Source organism: Bos javanicus, chromosome 11 (genome assembly GCF_032452875.1).
Source record: "Bos javanicus breed banteng chromosome 11, ARS-OSU_banteng_1.0, whole genome shotgun sequence".
Classification (NCBI taxonomy): domain Eukaryota; kingdom Metazoa; phylum Chordata; class Mammalia; order Artiodactyla; family Bovidae; genus Bos; species Bos javanicus.
In genome coordinates, this window is record NC_083878.1 from 3,006,348 (window position 1) to 3,025,410 (window position 19,063).

Below are 19,063 nucleotides of genomic sequence, written 5' to 3' on the forward strand. Positions count from 1 at the left end.
CCCATGGCTCTTCCCCAGTGGCAGCAGGGGGGTGGTTTCAGACTGGTCCAAACGGATGTTCCCCACCCCTGCTCCCAGGGTTTCTGACAGCTTTCAGGCCATAGCCAAGACTGTTCATAAACCCTGAAGGTTTAATAAACAGTCCTCTGCTGCAGGGGGCAGGGCAGGGCCTGAGACCCAGTCACACAACTGGCCCCGGGTGAGAATTCTGCAAAGCACAAGCAGAGAAATCAGGAAACTGGACGCTGGGCACAGGCCCTCAGTAAAGGATCGGAGGAACTCTTCTAAACCACTGATGCTGAGACTTTAGTGTGCAGAAAGAACCCTCACATAAACAACACAGGGAGAAGTGGAGGAGGGTGGGGAGGATGGTGGCTGGGGGCTCGGGAGGCCCAGGGAAACCAGAGTTTTGGAGACGATGGTCTTGGGGAGCAGAGACAATGGGGAAGGGATGGAGACGTGCAAGGCAGAACCCTTGCCCAGCGGGCCTCAGGGCAGTGGGGGAGGCAGGCGCTCGCTTCGGCTGGTTGGTCTTCCCCTGGCCTCCATCCTCCATGACTCGTTACCTAGGCCGTGTTCAGTTCTTGCGAGCCAGAAGCACCAGGCCACCCTTGCCCTGCTCCATTAGACACCTTCCCAGAGGCTGAAGTACTGGGCCTGCGGCAAAGAGAAAAACATGGTGTGATGGTCTGGGCCCATGGGGCCCACGGACCTGATGTTCCCTGACTCTCCATTGCCCCTTGAACATCCACCAAGGCCTCCTCCTGCCACTCGCTAAGCCCCAGGGCTCCGGGGGCTCCTGTGCAGGTGAGGATGTGGCAGGTCAACAGGCCGCCCGGCCACAGCTCTGCCTTGCTTCCCTCTACTGCCAGCTCGCAGGCCCAGGCGGTATGAGGGGAAGCTGGGGCCTGGCCCTGGCTCGGCCAGGCCGCCAATCATGTTTCCTTCTTCTCCTGACAAGCACACCGCTTCCCACCAGAGACCAGTGTGATCTAGTCCCTCAGGGGTGGAGGGTGAGGCTTGCTCTCCAGCTTTCTCAGAGACTTGTGCAATCTGAGACCCAAGCCACAGCTTGTGGCTGATGTGTCAGCCCCAAGTCAGAGGTTACTGGCCGCTGGGGGGTGGGGCACGGAGGGGAAGGAGAGCTGGGGGTTCAGGGGCAGTGGGAGGGGAGTTGGAGACAGAGTTCTTAGGAGACCCAGCTCATCTCTATCAGGGGCTGGGGGTGGGACGGCTGCTTATTGGCAGAACCGACAAGAGGCCAGAAGCCAGGCTGCCAGAGGGGCTGGACCGTGCTTAATTCTGCAGGCGTGCAAGTCAGGCTGGCTTGGTGCCTTGGTCTTGATATTTGCAAGCCACAGCCTGCGTGATGGAGCAAGCTGTTTAACCTCTCAGTGACTCTTCGCTAGCTTGACCATCTGTAAAATGGGATCGCAACAATACCTGCCTCATGGAGGGGGGCGGTTATGTGGATTCATGTAGAAGAGGATCTTTGTTCAATAAATACTAGCTATGAATATTATCACAAATCAATCCTAAAGGAAATCAACCCTGAATATTAATTGGAAGGACTGATGCTGAAGCTGAAGCTCCAATACTTTGGCCACCTGATGTGAAGAGCTGACTCATTGGAAAAGACCCTGATGCTGGGAAAGATTGAGGGCAGGAGGAGAAGGGGGCGACAGGATGAGATGGTTGGATGGCATCACTGACTCAATGGACACGAGTTTGAGCAAACTCTCGGAGACAGTGAAGGGTGGGAGCGCCTGGGTTGCTGCAGCCCATGGGGTCACATGCAAAGAGTTTGACACGACTGAGTGACTGAACAATTATCACTCCGAGAGTCTGAAAAATCAGGAGCGCAGGATCATTGCTACAAAAATTAGGAGGGACCAGAGCTGCTAAGAGTCGGGCCCGACTGAGCAACTTCACTTTCACTTTTCCCTTTCATGCATTGGAGAAGGAAATGGCAGCCCATTCCAGTGTTCTTGCCTGGAGAATCACAGGGACGGGGGAGCCTGGTGGGCCACCGTCTCTGGGGTCGCACAGAGTCGGACACGACTGAAATGACTTAGCAGCAGCAGCAGCAGAGCCGCCTGGGTGTGTTCCTCCCAGCGGAGTGGGAGGCCAACCTCAAGCCTGCAGGACAGCTGGGCAGAGGGTGGACAGCTGGTGCCTCTGGTGTCCCTTCCTGGCACCACTCTCGACAAACCGGCCCTCTGGTCTAGGCGCCTCCCTCTCTCTGGGGTGAAGTTTCTCTTTGCCTTTCCCCAGGAGTCAGCTTGTCTGTGTCCCCCTCACTGCACCCTACCTGCCCTGGGCACTTGCCCCTTGGTAAGAAAGACGACGGTCCACCAGGGGTGCATCTCCCCCACCCCCCACTGCCCTCTCCCATCTCCCAGCCAGGAGCCTGGCAGCGGCAGAGCGGGTAGACACTCTGCGGGCTCTGGTCAGTCAACTGACCACTTCCCTCCCCTTCCAAGCCTGGGGGCGAGTGGGGTGGGGGCACCACCTGGGGCTGGCAGTGTGCCAGCAGCTCCTGCCAGCGGATGTAGGTCTGGGCAGCGAGGTCCTTGAGTGTGGTCTGATGCATGGCCTGGGGGCTCTCCCGGATATGGGTGTTGATGTGGCGGTCCAACTGCATGCAGAGCAGCTGCAGCTCTCCCTGCAGAGGCCACAGGAGGGCAGGGAGGGCAGGCCACAGGGTAGGGGAGGGGAGCACGGAGTTAGAGAAAGAGGAGGATGGGTTTGAGTGACTGCTCAGCAGTGGGGCAGGAAAGGGAGGGGAGGCATGGGCGACTGGGGGCACGGGTCAGTATCCCTTCAGAGGGCCTGCTGGGAGGAGGATGAGGCCGGCTCCCCCAGGCCTGCTTTTTTCTCAGCCTCCCACTCTTTCCAGTTCCTGGCAGTGGGCTGGGCTCCTCCACCGCCAGCCCCAGCCCAGCCTCTCTCAGGAGACTCACCCACTGGTCTGGAGTCATGTCCTGGCAGCTGACCACCACCCCGGCCAGGGTCAGGAGGCTGTGGCACAGGTAGGAGGCCTGGGGAGAGACGGGCTTCCTTGACCACTGCTGCAAGCCCAGCCTGGGTTTCCCGTGCCAGCAGTGTCTGGGAGGCATCTTCCAAGAGGGGTCTGGGCCTCACTCACTCAGCACTCTCCAGGGCCCTGATGAATGACCATCCTCTCCTGCTTCAGTAAAGGAAGAACTCTCTGCCACCTGGAAATTCACACTGTCCCCCAGCCCTGGGGCTCCCGTGGACACCCCTTCACAGACAGATGTGCGGGTCAGTCTGGACACCCTCGCTGTGCTGACCCGAGGCGGCACAGAGGGAAGGAAGTCTGGTTGAGCATTTGCCCCTCACCCACCTACTCATGCCCTTGCTCTTGCCCCCTGGACAACCAGGGCTGAACTTAGGACCAAGGCCAGTTCTATCTGATAAGAGGATGCTTTGATCCCCTGGTCCCCTTGGAGGCTGTTGGGGCCCATTCGTTTATGGGACATTCACCTGCTACACAGAGGGAATGAAGGGCAGGGCTCACCTGCCCCGAAGACGGGCGAGGCTCCTGCCGTGAAGACAGCCGGCTCCTGGCACCCAGCGGGCACACCCCTCCCCCACTCAGAGGCTCCCACTGCCTCGTCCCCTTCAGGCTCCTTCTAAGATAGGAAGGGTGGCAGGAAACACCCCACCGTGGTGCCCCGGGCAGATAAGCCACCCCGAGGCTGTGCTGGGAGGGGACAGGCAGGCTCCAGAGGTGGCCAGCCGGGCTCCGGCTTGGTGATAATGGGGTGGGAGCTCAGAGTCAGCCGAGGTTCCCCTGTTCCCCCACTTCCCCTGCCCTTATCACCCTCCCCCTTTACAGCATCTGGAGGTACCCCAGAAATAGTGACAGCCTCTTTGCACAGAGTCGGCGGCCTCCTAGGGGCAGAAGCTGGAGCCATGTTTGAGGACAGCAGACACTGTGGAGTGTAGACATTCTTCTCCCACTCAAACACCATGTGCAAAATCCGAGGACACAGGCCACCTGCCCCGCTCCTCCAGCAGCACCTGTGCTGCCCAGGCCCCAGCCTGCTCTTTAGCACAACGTCTGAGGCCTGCAGGTGGCCGATGCCATGGGCTGGCCGGGTTGGGACTTGACACCTGGCAGCAAGGGAAAAGTAGGAGCCCACTGGGTGTGCCTCCAGGCCGTGATGCCCCCGGGGGTGCTGGGGAACGATCCAGCATCCCTAGCCAGCTCCATCTGCAGGATTCCCCTTCCCCAGCCTGGCCTTGCCCTCGGAGGCCCAGGGCATTTGGAACTCCTGAGCTCTGCAGTCCTGGCAAACGGCTCTTTCCCGCCACCTCAGCCCCAGAGAGCAGGCTCAGGCCTGTGTACCAGACGCTGTACCCTGACTAAGACACCGCCGCAAACACCCAGACGCTAGAGGGGAAAAGGTACTTCAGGAAGGCAATTGTCTGGTCCATGAATACTGAATGAATCTCAGCTTTGCCTTGGCCGGGAAGGAGAAAGGGTCCTTCCACCTTTCGGGGAAGGAGGTCGCGGTGATGTGTAGTAGTTCTGAAGGCTTCAGGGAGGAAGTGACTAAACCCAACCAGGCCCCAAAGGAGCAGTAGGATTTGAGGTGAAGATGGCCCTGTAGGGGCAGGAATCACACCAGCAGACAGACCCCAGGGGTTGATGCAAGAAGCTGAGGCAGGGCTCACTTCTGGGAGACTGATCGCTGCTGGGGAACCAGCTGAGCTGGAGCAGAGGGAGGGAGGGGCACCCTGGAAACAGCTGGCTGGCGGCAGAGGGGTCAGACAGCGGGCAGTGGAGGCCACTCAGAGTTGCTCTGGAGCAGGGAGACCACGCAGTGGGGGACAGAGGGGGTTAGGGGGCACGTGGGGAAAGCAGACACTAGAATCTGTTGGGATAGAATCCACCCAAGTGGAACCACCACTCTGAGAAGAATTACAGCTCCTCCTTCATCTTTTTTTTTAAGATTATTTCTTTACACTGTGTGTGCTTTCCTCATATAATCAGAATATAATGAAAAAAATTTTACATTAATTTTAAAGGAGACAATGCCAATTATAACTGACCATGTCCAGTTCGGTCTGGGGTGGGTGTGGGGCGGGGCAGAGGGCGGAGACCTTGGAAAGCACCGAGCCCGAGGCTGGTCTTGGAGAGGGGCTTTGAGCAAGTGGAGGGAGAAGCTGAGAAGGGGGGACGCCAAGGAAAACATCCAGGGGCAATGACTGCAGGGAGGGTGGCTGGGAGGGGCAAGCTTGGGAGTGTGGCAGAGGGCAGAGAGAACCTGAGGCTTGTAAACATTTACTTGTTTACAGGTGACATGCCAGCTGGACCACTGGCTCAGGTGGAGGCTCTGGCCCGCCTTCCCCTGGCCCCTGACCCCCAACTCCTCTCAGAACTATCTTCCTGGCTGGGAGGCGTGGTGAGGGTGGGCCTGGGATCTGAAAACAGCCCTGGAGGGAAGTCTGTGCAGTGGGGAATTACTGAGAAAAAAAAAAACAAAACAGGTTTCACAATTTCATTCTTATGCCGATTCCCATCATTGAATCTGGAGGGAAAATCCCAGGAATACGATCCTGAATATGGGGCTTTTTTTTGGCAGGGGGAGGTGAGGGATTGGAAGGAAAGCTGACCTTTTCCAGTCCTGTGGCCACTGCTGAGTTGTCCAAATTTGCTGGCATATTGAGTGCAGCACTTTCACAGCATCATCTTTTAGGATTTGAAATAGCTCAGCTGGAATTCCATCACCTCCACTAGCTTTATTCGTAGTGATGTTTCCTAAGGCTCACTTGACTTCCCATTCCAGGATGTCTGGCTCTAGTGATGTGAGTGATCACATCATCGTGATTATCTGGGTCATGAAGATCTTTTTTGTATATTTCTTCTGTGTATTCTTGCCATCCCTTCTTAATATCTTCTGCTTCTGTTAGGTCCATACCATTTCTGTCCTTTATTGTGTCCATCTTTGCATGAAATGTTCCCTTGGTATCTCTAATTTTCTTGAAGAGATCTCTAGACTTTCCCATTCAATTGTTTTCCTCTATTTCTTTGCGTTGATCGCTGAGGAAGGCTTTCTTATCTCTCCTCGCTATTCTTTGGAACTCTGCCTTCAGATGCTTATATCTTTCCTTTTCTCCTTTGCCTTTATTGTCACCCTGCTTATTTAACTTATATGCAGAGTACATCATGAGAAATGCTGAATGAAGCACAAGCTGGAATATAACCTCAAATATGCAGATGACACCACCCTTATGGCAGAAAGCAAAGAACTAAAGAGTCTCTTGATGAAAGTGAAAGAGAAGAGTGAAAAAGTTGGCTTAAAACTCAACATTCAGAAAACTAACATCATGGCATCTGGTCCAATCACTTCATGGCAAATACACGGGGCAACAATGCAAACAGTGAGAGTCCTTATTTTTTCGGTTCCAAAATCACTGCAGATGGTGACTGCAGCCATGAAATTAAAAGACGCTTGCTCCTTGGAAGGAAAGCTATGAACACTCTAGACAGCATATTAAAAAACAGAGACATTACTTTGCCAACAAAGGTCTGTCTAGTCAAGGCTATGGTTTTTCCAGTAGTCATGTATGGATGTGAGAGTTGGACTGTGAAGAAAGCTGAGCGCTGAAGAATTGATGCTTTTGAACTGTGGTGTTGGAGAAGACTCTTGAGAGTTCCTTGGACTGCAAGGAGATCCAACCAGTCCATCCTAAAGGAGATCAGTCCTGGGTGTTCACTGGAAGGACTGATGCTGAAGCTGAAACTCCAATACTTTGGCCACCTGATGCAAAGAACTGACTTACTAGAAAAGACCCCGATGCTGGGAAAGATCGAAGGTGGGAGGAGAAGGGGACAACAGAGGATGAGATGGTTGGATGGACATGAGTTTGAGTAAGCTCTGGGAGTTGGTGATGGACAGGGAAGCCTGGCATGCTGCAGTCCATGGGGTCGCAAAGAGTTGGACAAGACTGAGCGACTGAACTGAACTAAGGTGTGGGAACAGCAAGAAGGAATAAGTAATTCTGAAGAAAAGCCCTTTAAATCACCTTTTATAAGTCGATTTTCCAAAGGACAACACCTACCTGGAAGGATGACTGGGAGCATGTGAGGGTGACCCCTGCAGGTGGGCCTAAGTGAGCGGAGGCCCTTTAGGAAAGACTGCTCTGATTGAAGGGAATAAGGTACCACCTGTGGTCAGAAATCAGGACCCAGACAGCAGTCTTGACAGTGGTGCTTTAGGAAAAAGGGGGCTTCCCTGATAGCTCAGACAGTAAAGAATCTGTCTGCAATGTTGGAGACCAGGATTCGATCCCTGGGTTCAATCCCTGGGCAGGGCATGGCAACCCACTCCAGAAATCTTGCCTAGAGAATCCCATGGACAGAAGAGCCTGGTGGGCTACAGTCCATAGGGTTACAAAGAGTCAGACGTGACTGAGAGGCTGAACACTCTAGAAAAAAGGACTTTGTTAGCAGCAGAGTCGCGTAGACCATTCCTCCACTCATACCCCCTAGACCCGCGGTCTCTGCTTTGAGGGGACGAGGAGAGGTAAGGCAGTGTGTGTCCTCTGGTTCAGACACAGGGACAGACCAGGGCACTGGGGGCCTGCCAGGACTCTCCTGAACCCCCAGCCTCCCCCAGGCTCCTCTCCCCAGCCCTGTTTCTGTGAAGGTCAGAATGTGAGCGCAGAGGGGGCTCCGGGAGGCCCTCCAGGGAGATGGGGTGGTTCGGGTTGGGCAGGAGACAGTGAACAGCCAGGTGTGAGGGCTGCGTTTCCTGCTCCGTTTGAGCTGTGACCAATTCCTGAACTCAGCAAGCCCCATCCTGTCCTGCTGGCACCACAGAGACGTAGGGAAGGGAAGCTGGGCAGAGGCCAAGCCTTGGCAGGCCAGGGCCGCAAGCGCTTGGTGGCCCTTCCTCCAGCCCGCGCTCCCTTTGTTTGTTGTTGTTTCATCGCTCAGTTGTGCCTGACTGTTTGCGACCCTGCGGACTGTAGCCCGCCAGCTCCTCTCTCCTTGGGATTCTCCAGTCAAGAACACTGGAGTGGGTTGCCACTTCCTTCTGCAGGGGGACTTCCCAGATCCAGGGATCAAACCTGAGTTTCCTGGGTTAGCAGGCGTGTTCTTTAGCCCTGAGCCACCTGGGAAGCCCAGGTCCTCAAGGGCAGGTGTGTTTGTGTATGCGGGGATAGGGGTCGGCATGGCTTCAGGGTCACCCAGCAGTGCGGGGGGCATGCCCCTGGTAGGGGTTCGTGTCCCTCCAAGCCTGGACATCTTGTCTGTAGAATGGGCCCCTCCCCAGCTCCACAGCTCAAGCCACCCAGTCCCTCCAGACTGGCCGTGAGTGGAGGCTGAGAAGCCCCCATGGGAAACAGGGCCTGGAAACCTCAGTCAACAACTTGGGGAGAGGCAGAGTCTGAGACACGGGACGTGCCTGAACCCAATGCTGACAAGAAAGGATGGTCCCTTTCCACCGCGGCCAGCGGAGCCTGCGGCTTCCATCTTCTGGGTCTGGTGGGCGGGCTTTTCTGAGAAGAGCTGTGCTGGATGCCTCCTTCCCGGCTCCAGAGCCTGGAGGCCACCCTGTCCTCCCCCTGGGGAAGGATGACAAGGCAGAGAGATAGGAGACAGGCCCGCAGGGCTTGTCACCGTGAGGGGCTGGGGGAGGGGAAGGCCACTGCCTCCTTTTCTGGCCCAGCTAGTTCCAACCCGGGAACTGCTGGCCAAGTCTCCGTTTGTAGAGCTTTCGTCATAAGACGAAGGGAGAAAGGGTGGACGTTTCCCAGGAAATTCATGCTTTAGAAAATTCCCCTCTAGCTAATGCCAAGGGAGCTGGCTGTGCGTTATTTACCCTAAGAAAGGGCAGAGAGGGGGAGGGAGAGGATGTCCCAGGAAGCCTCGAGAACTGTGCAGTTTCTCCCACCTCGGATCTGACCAAGAGCCTAGGATCACCCGAGGTAACCCTTTGAACCCAGCCCCCTCCCCAGACGCTGCCAGCCTGGGGCCCGGGTGAGGGTGGGGTATGGGAGACCTTGCCCCTGGTTGGGGGATCCTTCAGGAGCAATCCAGCCAGGCTCTGGGGTGGCTGCTGTGGGGGGTGGGAGGTGGGAAAACTCAGGCTGACCAAGGAACACCCGCTGGGAAGGACAGACTGACTCAAAGGACCTTCTAGCCAGTCTGCCGGGGCCCAGGAGCACACGATGCACAGGCATGGTTCAGCAAGCTGGCCTTCAAAGCCGACTGCTGCCCGGGCCCCTGCCTGGGGTGCCAGGACCCCAGAGCAGCTCCCCTGGGCTCGCCGCTCCATGCTCACAGGCTCTGGGAGAGAGGCTGTCCTGGGGCCACAGTCCACTCTGCTCTCAGCCCCATTTGGAACACCTGTGCCATAGGTCCCATCGCTACCACCTGTGGGTCCCCTCGGGGGGTTTGATCCCTTGGAGATGTTAGGTAGGTAGAATAGGGAAAAGGAGTCCAAAATGGCCGTGGCTGAAAAAGACAAGGAAGGTCCGAGGACCAGAGTGAAGACTTCAGGCAGAACAAACAGAACAAACAGCACTCCTGGCTAAGCCCAATTTGCATAGGGCAGGCCCAGGTGGAGGAAAAAACTTTTAAGAGGAGGAGCCAAAGCGCTTTCTCACGGACTCTCTCTCCCGCGTGCATGCGCGCGCGCTCTCTCTCTCTCTCTTTCTCCCTCCCCACGCACTCCTCCACTCTCTTCTCTTCGAGTCTTGGATTCTCCTGCTATCTTCTAAATAAAATGGAGCTGTAACACTAATTTGCCTAAGAGCTGTAACACGGTTTGTCCAAGACCCGAGAGCTGTGATGCGCCGAGGGCTTTAATGTCCGTTGCTCCAAATCTTTGTTGTGACAAGACAAAGAACCGAGGAACATACACTCGCGTGACATCTATAGAAGATAGAACATACACTCGCGTGACAGAGACACACACATGCTGAAGGTTGGTTCTAGTACCAGTGAAGTCTGGGAAAGACTGAACCATTTCAAGCCCAAGGCTAGAGCTGGGTCCTAATGTATTCTCTTCCTTGCTTTCTCCATTTGTCAAACTGAGCCCTATAGCCTCACTGCACAGTACCCTGACCCAGCACACTCCCACAGAGGCCACAGTAGATGTGGAAGCTGAGCTTAGAGAGGTCCCCTGACTGCATGACTACCTCCAGTAAGGCTTAGGAGTGAAACCGATGTGCGTACATGCTCCCTTAAGCTGGACGAGCTGTGAATGTTTCCTAACAGATTTAACCCTGGGGGCTGCAGGCCAGAGCCCCAGGAGAGGCTGGGCAAATAACAACAAAAATAACTAGTCATGAATAATCCTGAAGTGGGCCTCCCCGGTGGCTCAGTGGTAAAGAATCTACCTGGAGTGCAGGAGATGTGAGTTTGATCCTTGGGTCAGGAAGATCCCCTGGAGGAGGAAATGGCAACCCACTCCAGTATTCTTGCCTAGGAAATCCCATGGACAGAGGGGCCTGGCAGGCTACAGTCCATGGGCTTGCAAAGACTGGACACAACTGAGCGACCCCAGGAGCTCATCAGGTAAAGAATCTGCCTGCCAATGCAGGAGACACAGGAGAAGGGGGTTTGATCCCTGGGTTGGGAAGATCCCCTGCTAAACAACAACTAGAGGAGAAAATGGCACCCCACTCCAGTACTCTTGCTTGGAAAATCCCATGGACAGAGGAGCCTGAAGGGCTATAGTCCACCAGATCGCAAAGAGTCGGACATGACTTAGCAACTAAACAACAGTCCTGAGGTAGGGTACGTGCGGGGTCCCAGGCCAAGAGCCTCAGCGTGGTGACAGACAGATAAGAGGGGATGCACTTCCCTGGGCAAGCTGCTTCTGGACCTGTCCTGGAGGGTGGTACCTTCCAACACCTCTAGGATGCTATTTCTTCCTATCTTCTTCCATCCCACAAGTTAACTGCATGATTTATTCTTCTTGCTCAGGCTGCTCCTGCTCCAACATCACACTCTCTGACCTTGGCTTCAGTAAGCCCCAGAAGCAGCAAGTGGAGGGCGGTGCCCAAATGAAAGCCGAGTTTGAAAGTGACTGACCAGGGCAGGTCACCGGTCACAAGTCCCAGAGAGAAGGAAATGACAGGGACGCACGCACCATCACCAGGAAATGACATGATGACACAGCACCTCTTCCCAGCCCAGGGTCCCTGAGAGCCCAGGCCACAGAGGCCAGAGAATAGACGTCACAGCCGCAGGCCTGCCAGACTCAGCCCGGGGGCCTGCGAGGCCAGACACTCAATGCTGTAAATGAAAGCGCCTCTTTAGGCAAGGGCGTGGGCGGAGCCCTAAACAAGGAGCAGGATGAGGCCGACAGGGTGATGGGAGATGGGCTGGCAGCTTCCAGTGGGACCAGGACTTCTGGCTCAGCCGCCAGGAACGGCCACCTCCTAGACAGCTGCTCTCAAAGCCCCAGCTGGGCGGAGAGATGTGATATGACGTCTCTGTTGAGGCTGTGAGAGGACCCCGGGGCCCAGCCTGGGTCCCCCTCTACAGATTCCTCAGAAGATGAGCCCCTCACCTGCTCTTTTAGCTGTCCACAGGAAGTGCGTTCACAGACCTGAGACCCTGAGCTCACTGGAAAGGGACGGAGGGATTCTTTTTCAGCTGTATCCTGAACTTGGAATTGGACCTGGAGTGGCCCTGGCCCCTGGGCTCAGCAGTGAGATACGGAAGGAACTGGGTGCCTTGGTGGGGCCAGGTGGGAAGGAGATGAGTGTGTTAGACGCTCAGTCGTGTCCGACTCTTTGAGACCCTATGGACTGTAGCCCGCCAGGCTCCTCTGTCCATGGGATTCTCCAGGCAAGAATACTGGAGTGGGTAGTTGTTCCCTTCTCCAGGGGATCTTCCCGACCTGGGGACTGAAGCTGGGTCTTCCGCGTTGCAGGCGGATTCCTTACTGTCTGAGCCACCAGGGAAGCCCTGTGAAAGAGATAAGCTGAGGCAAAAGCAGGAAGGCTGAGGGATTTTTGTTCCTGTGGATCTGCTGCAGGGGGTTATCTGGGAACATCTGCCCCGTCCAATGTCCACGGGTGGGAGGAACCAAGGGGCTGTAGGCAAACCCTTGTGAGCGCGCTCCCACCCAGCCTACTCTTCCTTTCTGGCTTCCTGCTGGCCATGGGGTCAGGGGAGATGACAGGCAGGGACTGACAGCCCTTTCTGCTTCTTGGCTGGGACAGAGACCCTGACCCCAGGGGGATCTGGAACCGAGGCCCTGCTCTGCCGGCTGCCCTGAGAGGGATGGGATTCTCAGTGCCTCTGTCTGGGAATCTATGTCTGGGTGTGCGCGAGCACATCAGTGCATGGGTGCACTGCAGGGAGCCCCTGAAACTAGCCGGGGTGCGGGTAAAGGCCTCCTCCAGGAGAGGAGAGGCCCCTTGGAGCAGTGGCTTCCTGCTTTCTCTTTCTTATCTTTCTTACTCACTGAGTTGTTGGGAAGCACTTCCCTCCTTACATTTCCCAAATGGGGCTCTGAAGACCAGAGGGATGCTGTGGACACTCAGGTTTCCCAGTGCCCAGGATCCCATCCCCTCCTTCTGTCAAGTCCCAGCCTCCTGTCCCCAACACCCAGGCCAAGGTGCCCCATAGTGGGGACTTCAGCCCTGACTCCAGGTGAAGCCCAGTAGTCTAGGCCTGCCAATCACTGTATGCCTGGCTATGTGACTGGCTGAGAGGTGAGCACACGACTCAAGCCAAGCCAACCACACTCAACTGTGGGACTCTGTTAGGATCTAGCACAGAAGCTCTTTCTTCTCCCTGGCTAGGGAGTCGGCTTAAAACTCTATATTAAAACAACTAAGATCATGGCATTCGACCCCATTACTTCATGGCAAACAGAAGGGAAAAAGGTGGAAGCAGTGACAGGTTTCTTCTGCTTCGGCTCTAAAATCACTGTGGAAGGTGACTGCAGCCATCAAATTAGAAGACGACTGCTTCTTGGCAGGAAAGTTATGACAAACCCAGACAGTGTGTTAAAAAGCAGAGACATCACTTTGCCGACAAAGGTCTGTATAGTCAAGGCTATGATCTTTGCAGTAGTCATGTATGGATACGAGAGCTGGACAATAAAGAAGGCTGAGCACTGAAGAATTGATGCTTTTGAATTGTGGTGTTGGAGAAGACTCTTGAGAGTCCCTTGGACTGCAAGGAGATCAAACCAGTCCATCTTGAAGGAAATCAATCCTGAATACTCTTTGGAAGGACTGATGCTGAAGCTAAAGCTCTAATACTTTGGCCACCTGATGAGAACAGCTGATTTATTGGAAAAAACCCTGATGCTGGGAAAGACTGAGGCAGAAGAAGAAGAGGGCAACAGAAGATGAGATGGTTGGATGTTGTCACTGATTTAATAGACATGAATTTGGGCAAACTCCAGGAAATGGTGAGGAACAGGGAAGCCTGGTGTGCTACAGTCCATGGGGTCGCGAAGAGTGTGCTCTCACTGCTGGGCCCTGGGTTTGCTCCTTGGTTAGGGAACTAAGATCCTGCAAGCCGGCCCTGCTCCCCTCCACTGGCCTTCTCGAGACTGGTGGGTGGGGCTGGGTATACAGAGATGGGGAAGGGTTCCTCACCAGACTGTACCTGCTCAGGGCAGGCATTTTAGTGAGCGCATTAGACCCTAGCCCCTGCCCTCAAAGGCGACTCTGTTCAGGCGTGTGAAGAAATGGGCGGACAAACCAAGGGCTGAATAAACAGACTGCAATGATCACCAAGGACAGAAGAGACGGGCCAGGCATCACCAGGAAGGAGGACCAGCAGGAGCACAGACAAAGGCCGAAGAGCAGCAGGCTTCTGGGAAGGGCACCCACTGCTCGGAATCAAGCGGAGTGGTTTGATTCACAAGAGAAGAACTGCATGGATGGAGCAGGGTGAGCTGACAAAGCCCTTGGATGGTGGGGTTTGAATGTGATGTGACAGGCGCTCAGGTTCACTTTTTCCTAAGAAAGAATAGGAGGAAGACGATCACAGAGTTGTCCAGGAGGACTTGAAGGAGGAAGAGATGGAAGTGGGCTGTTAGGTCAGAAGCCGATGAGTCACCCGCCTGGGATGAGGACTGAGCTTAAGGAGGGACCCTTGAAGGGTCCTCAGGAGAACTGAGCCCAGGGTGGGGCAGGGCAGACAGCAGGCCCAGAAGCTGCCGAGGAGGCCAGCTGGCTGGGCTTAGCAACAGCTGCCTGCAGAATCCACGCCTCTCCTCCCAGCTCAATAACATCACTTGAAGCCCGGCTCACACACTTGCAAAGAAGCCAGAATTCCTGGGAGTTGGAATTCAAAGTTGGTCTCAGCCCTGGCCCCCTGTGCCTTCAGATGCTCAGAGGTACCCGCTCTGAAGAGGCCTGCAGCCACTCAGGTGGCTGTGACGTGTGGCTGGGGCACAGGCCTCCCCTTAGGGTCAGCTGCCCAGAGGCCACCTCTTCGAAGTTTATTTCAAAAGATGTCAGATGTTCCTCGTTTTGGAGGAAGTGAGGAGGAACCCACAACAGACTAGCCAGGGAAGGGATTCAGGAGTCCAGAATAGCCACAACCCATTCTTCAAAACCAGCCAGTTCTTCCCAACCCTCCTCCTCTTGGCCTGACCAAGGTCCCCAGCCCTGTGGGCACAGCTCTCCCTGTGGTGCAGGGCAAGGGGCAGAAAGTGCAGGGAGAGGCAGAGAGGGGAGGGAGAGGGAGGGCTTCCCCTTCCACCTGCCCTTCTAGGTGACACGGGGCTAGATGCCTGTGCCCCAGCCAAGCCTGAGAGACTCCACGTCCCCTTGCTGGTGCTGCCTGCCTGCGCGAGAGTGTAGGGTGCAGAGGCGGCTTGGAGAGCCCGAGGGCAGCGGCACCCTCCCTTCCTCTCTCCAAACTCCCCAACCACACCCCAGTCACTTAAGGCCGCTCTTGGCAGGGTCACCCGACACAGGGACAGGCCGGCGCAGGAGCAAAAGCGGTATAACTTGTCTGTCAACTCCATGAACACCTGGGCACACCATGAAGATATACACACAGGGGATGCACAGGACACACACACACACCCGCGCACGCATACACAAGACATATGTGCACACGCATGTGTGGCAGGCCCGTGCCCTTTGCAGATGTGCAGAGATACGCAGAGGTGCAGAAATCCCAGCAGTGAGTTCAAAGGAATCCATGCAGTCGGGTGGGGTTCACCCCAGAGCTTTACCCGACCTCAGAGCACACCCCGCCCCTTCACCTCTCCATGAATGCACTTCTCCTATAAACAAGCTGTCCCAAAGCCTCGTGAGCACAGATACGGGCCAAAGGCCCCGTGCCCGGTGAGGACGCTGATGGGGGCTCCTGCAACTGCCAGGCTCAATTTGGGTGGGGTGGCTTCTTGCAGCTGGGCCCTGGAGGACAGGGACCACCACAGAGGCAGAACCTCCAGTGGGTCCTAGGCTGTCTGTCCCGTGAGGACACTGTCAGACCATGAGGAGGATGCAGCCTGGAGGCAGAGGAGACAGGACTGGCTCCACACAGCCCCAGCCTTGGGACACCTGGCTCCATGGCCTTTGGTCTTCTTTCTACACAACGAGAGATAGTTAACTTCTCGAAGTCTCCAAGTTCAACCAAACCGAGGGGTAAACCTCCACCCTACCATAAAGATCCTGGTTCTACATGTGGTGTGTGCTAAGTCACCTCACTTGTGTCCAACTGTACACCCCTGTGGACTGCAGCCCGCCAGGCTCCTCTGCCCATGGGATTCTCAGGCAAGAATCCTGGAGTGGGCTGCCACGCCCTCCTCCAGGGGATCTTCTCTGCTTGGGGATCGAACCTGCGTCTCTTACACCTCCTGCACTGGCAGGCGGCTTCTTTACCACTAGTGCCACCTGGGAAGCCCTCTTGGTTCTATAGACTTTCCAAATCCCTAGGGGGAAAACAGAACCCCAGATTCCTTCATGGTAGCATCGGTGAAGAAGATAGCCCTGGGGAGAAGCCAGAAAGGGCAGGAGAATGCCATCAATAGGAACATCACACGTAGCGGAGTTTAACATGACCAAAGCATCAGTCATCTGGATAAAAGTGAGTAAGTCAGTCTGGCCAAATATGGTTTACACATGTCAGCTACAAGAAAACAGAAAGCCCCCAGGAAACCCTTGGTTCCAAGCTGTATGGCTGAGCTGGTTGCTCTGAGTCCAGTTACATGAAGTCTGTCTGCACAGGAGCCGAAAGGACAGCCTCACACACATGGAGGCTGCTTGCTGACCTGGTGCCCATGGACCAGAGGGAAGCACCTGGAGGCCAACTCCCAGAGCACACACGTGCACTGAGACACCCGCTCCCACCTGCAGACCTGCAGGGCCCCGGCCCATGCAGGTCCCCAGATCATCACTTTGACCGCAGTGATCCTTCTCTGGGAGACCCTGCCTTCTCAAACCAGGCAAGCCCAGCCCCGCCCCGCCCCCCCCCCAAAAAAGCACCCAGGGGGCTGAGCAGCTTCTTTATCCAAAAGCACTTTAAATATCGTATGACATCATGTATATGTGGAATCTACAGAGAGATGATACAAATGAACTTACAAAACAGAATCAGACTCACAGACTTGGCGACCTTATGGTTGCCGGTGGGGAAGGACGGGGGAAGGGATACTTAGGGATGGACACGTACACACTGCTATATTTAAAACGGATAACCAACAAGGACCTACTGTGCAGCACAGGGCACTCTGCTCAGTGTTATGTGGCGGCCTGGATGCGAGGGGAGTTTGGGGGAGAACGGAAAGATGTGTATGTATGCGTGAGCTGCTCCGCTGTGCATCTGAAATGATCACAACACTGCTGATCATGCTAAGTCGCTCAGTCGTGTCCAGTTCTTTGTGACTCTATGGACAGTAGCCCGCCTGGCTCCTCTGTCCATGGGATTCTCCAGGCAAAAATACTGGAGTGGGTTGCCATTTTTTATTCTATGGGCTACCCGGCCTAGGGATCAAACTCATGTCTCCTGTGTCTCCTGCATTGGTAGGTGGGTTCTTTACCCAACTGAACCACCTGGGAAGCCCTAGGCAGGAATCTTACCAGCTGATAATTACAAACATTGGCTGTGATTGGTTTTCTCATAAGCTGGTGACACTTCTGAAGTCAAGGGTCTCCCACAGAAGAAGCCCAGGCCATCAACCCTTGTAGCCTTAATGAAACGAGGACATTAGAAGACAAGGAGGCCTGCCGGTAAAGGCTGGTCTGAGGGCAGAGGGCATGCAGAGGGAGGGTGCTCTCCAGTGGAGGGGTGGGAGGCCCAGAGCGGGTGGAAGAAGAGAGTTTAGACAGGGAGACTTGCAACTGCATTCATTCACTTCTTCACTCATTCCATCATCTAGTGCCAAACCCAGCAGGCGATGCTGGGACAGCAGCTGTGCCCACAGTCTAGCCGGGGAGACAGACAAGTCAAAGGACAACTGCAAAGCCAGGGAACCCGAGAGGAGAGAGAGTCATGCCATGGGCATCTGAGCACCCAGCCTCTCGGGGAGCAGCTTCCCAGGGGAAGCAGGAGCTGGGCCAAGGCCCCAGGCAGAGACAGGATGGGGGAGGTGGGATGGAGGCTGGCACGAGTGTTTATCCGCAGCTGGAGAAGGGCTGTGACCCGGCAGCCTTGGGCAGGAAATCTCCTAGACAGAAGGGAGTGGGAGCCCAGGGGATGGGGCCCAGCACTGGGAAGGGCCTGTCCCCCTTTTCTCCAGGCTGGGTTGCCTTGGGCCAGCCTCACTCTGGCCTTAGTTTCCCCTCTGCACCCCAGGGAGAAAGAAGGCAGACACTTTGAGCTCTGCGGATAAAAGCTCAGCGAGCCCCGACCACCACTCCCTGTAAAACAGGGCGGATGACGCCACTGCTTCTTTTGGCTGGTGAGCAGCCTGATCACCTTTGAAGATGAAACACGCTGGGGCCTAATGAGGAGTCAGTCAGCTGAGTGGGGAGTGGGGCTGGGTGGCGGGAGTCTACTTACCTGCCCCACCTAGCCCCTCCCAGTCAGAACAGTCCCCGGCCCAGGGAAACAGGATGCTTCACATTGCTGTGCAGACCCCCGTGTCCCCCCACCAGCCCTGCCCCTCCTCTGGTGTAGGCTCCCCACCTCTTGGGCCAGGATCAATCCCATGGGCTCGCGCTGCCACAGAGGCATGCAAGAGCTGCCTTGGCCTCCCTAGAGCAGCATACCCTACATGTGTGGGGCGCCTGGCTGAGACATGCCTGCCCCTTTCAATATGGCAGCCGACCAAGGGGACACTTCACAGCATCCTTCACATGCGTGAGTGTGTTAGATGCTCAGTAGTGTCGAACATTCTGCGACCCCATGGACTGTAGCCCACCAGGCTCTACTGTCCATGGGATTCTCCAGGCAAGAATACTGGAGTGGGTAGCTGTTCCCTTCTCCAGAGGATCTTCCTGACCCAGGGGTCCAACCCAGGTCTCTTGCATTGCAGGCAGATTATTTACCGTCTGAGCCACCAGGATTACATGCATGAAAACAATCCTCAAGAATAAAAGGATACCCTGAGCCTGCTACTCCCCTCTGTTCCCAGGCTTTTGAAGGGACATCTCCTACCAGACGAGCTCTGGAATGCAATGAGCCAAATGGCACCCTCTGGCCAGGCAATGACACCACCTCTGCGAGGCAGATGAGGCCCAGGGGTGGCCCCAACGTGCCTTGGCCAGACCCAGACACAAGCCTCCACTCTCCTCTCTCAACCTTCCCTTCTTCCTGTCACTTTTCCCGTCTCTAGCCCAGGCCTGGGGCCTGCCCACTTGTTTTCTGCTCAGACGTACCGTCCCCATGGGCTGACCCCACCTATGTTCTCGAGCCCCGCACCCCTCATCCCTGAACAACCAGACTCAGTCTCCGTAACAGGCTCCAGATTCAGGGGAAAGGGACAAGAAAGAAGACAGGCTCTCCTGGGAGGCAGCAGCCTCATAAGTGTGCTCACGTCAGGCTCAGCTGAGAACCTTCTCTCCATGTTCCAGGAGAGGAACGTACACCTGGGGGTGATCACATCTTCTTAATAGTTCCTTTGTGTTCATTAAGTAATTAATTCCT

At 55.6% G+C, this 19,063-nt stretch overlaps 1 protein-coding gene across 7 annotated transcripts in view; it reads right to left on the reverse strand.

The window, feature by feature from the left end:
* Nucleotides 1–282: 282 nt before the first annotated feature.
* FAM178B (family with sequence similarity 178 member B) overlaps nucleotides 283–19,063 on the reverse strand; it is a 109,138-nt gene continuing 90,357 nt past the window's right edge. For 4 of the 7 annotated variants that reach the window (XM_061431551.1, XM_061431552.1, XM_061431553.1 and 1 more), the window contains 3 exons: nucleotides 2,964–3,041; nucleotides 2,513–2,665; nucleotides 283–657 (listed from right to left, as the gene is read on the reverse strand). In XM_061431551.1, the coding sequence (XP_061287535.1) occupies nucleotides 625–657; nucleotides 2,513–2,665; nucleotides 2,964–3,041 (264 nt within the window). In that variant the 3' untranslated portion in view covers nucleotides 283–624. The remainder of the gene's footprint in view (nucleotides 658–2,512; nucleotides 2,666–2,963; nucleotides 3,042–19,063) is intronic. The other 3 variants (XM_061431554.1, XM_061431555.1, XM_061431556.1) reach the window with 3 other exon arrangements.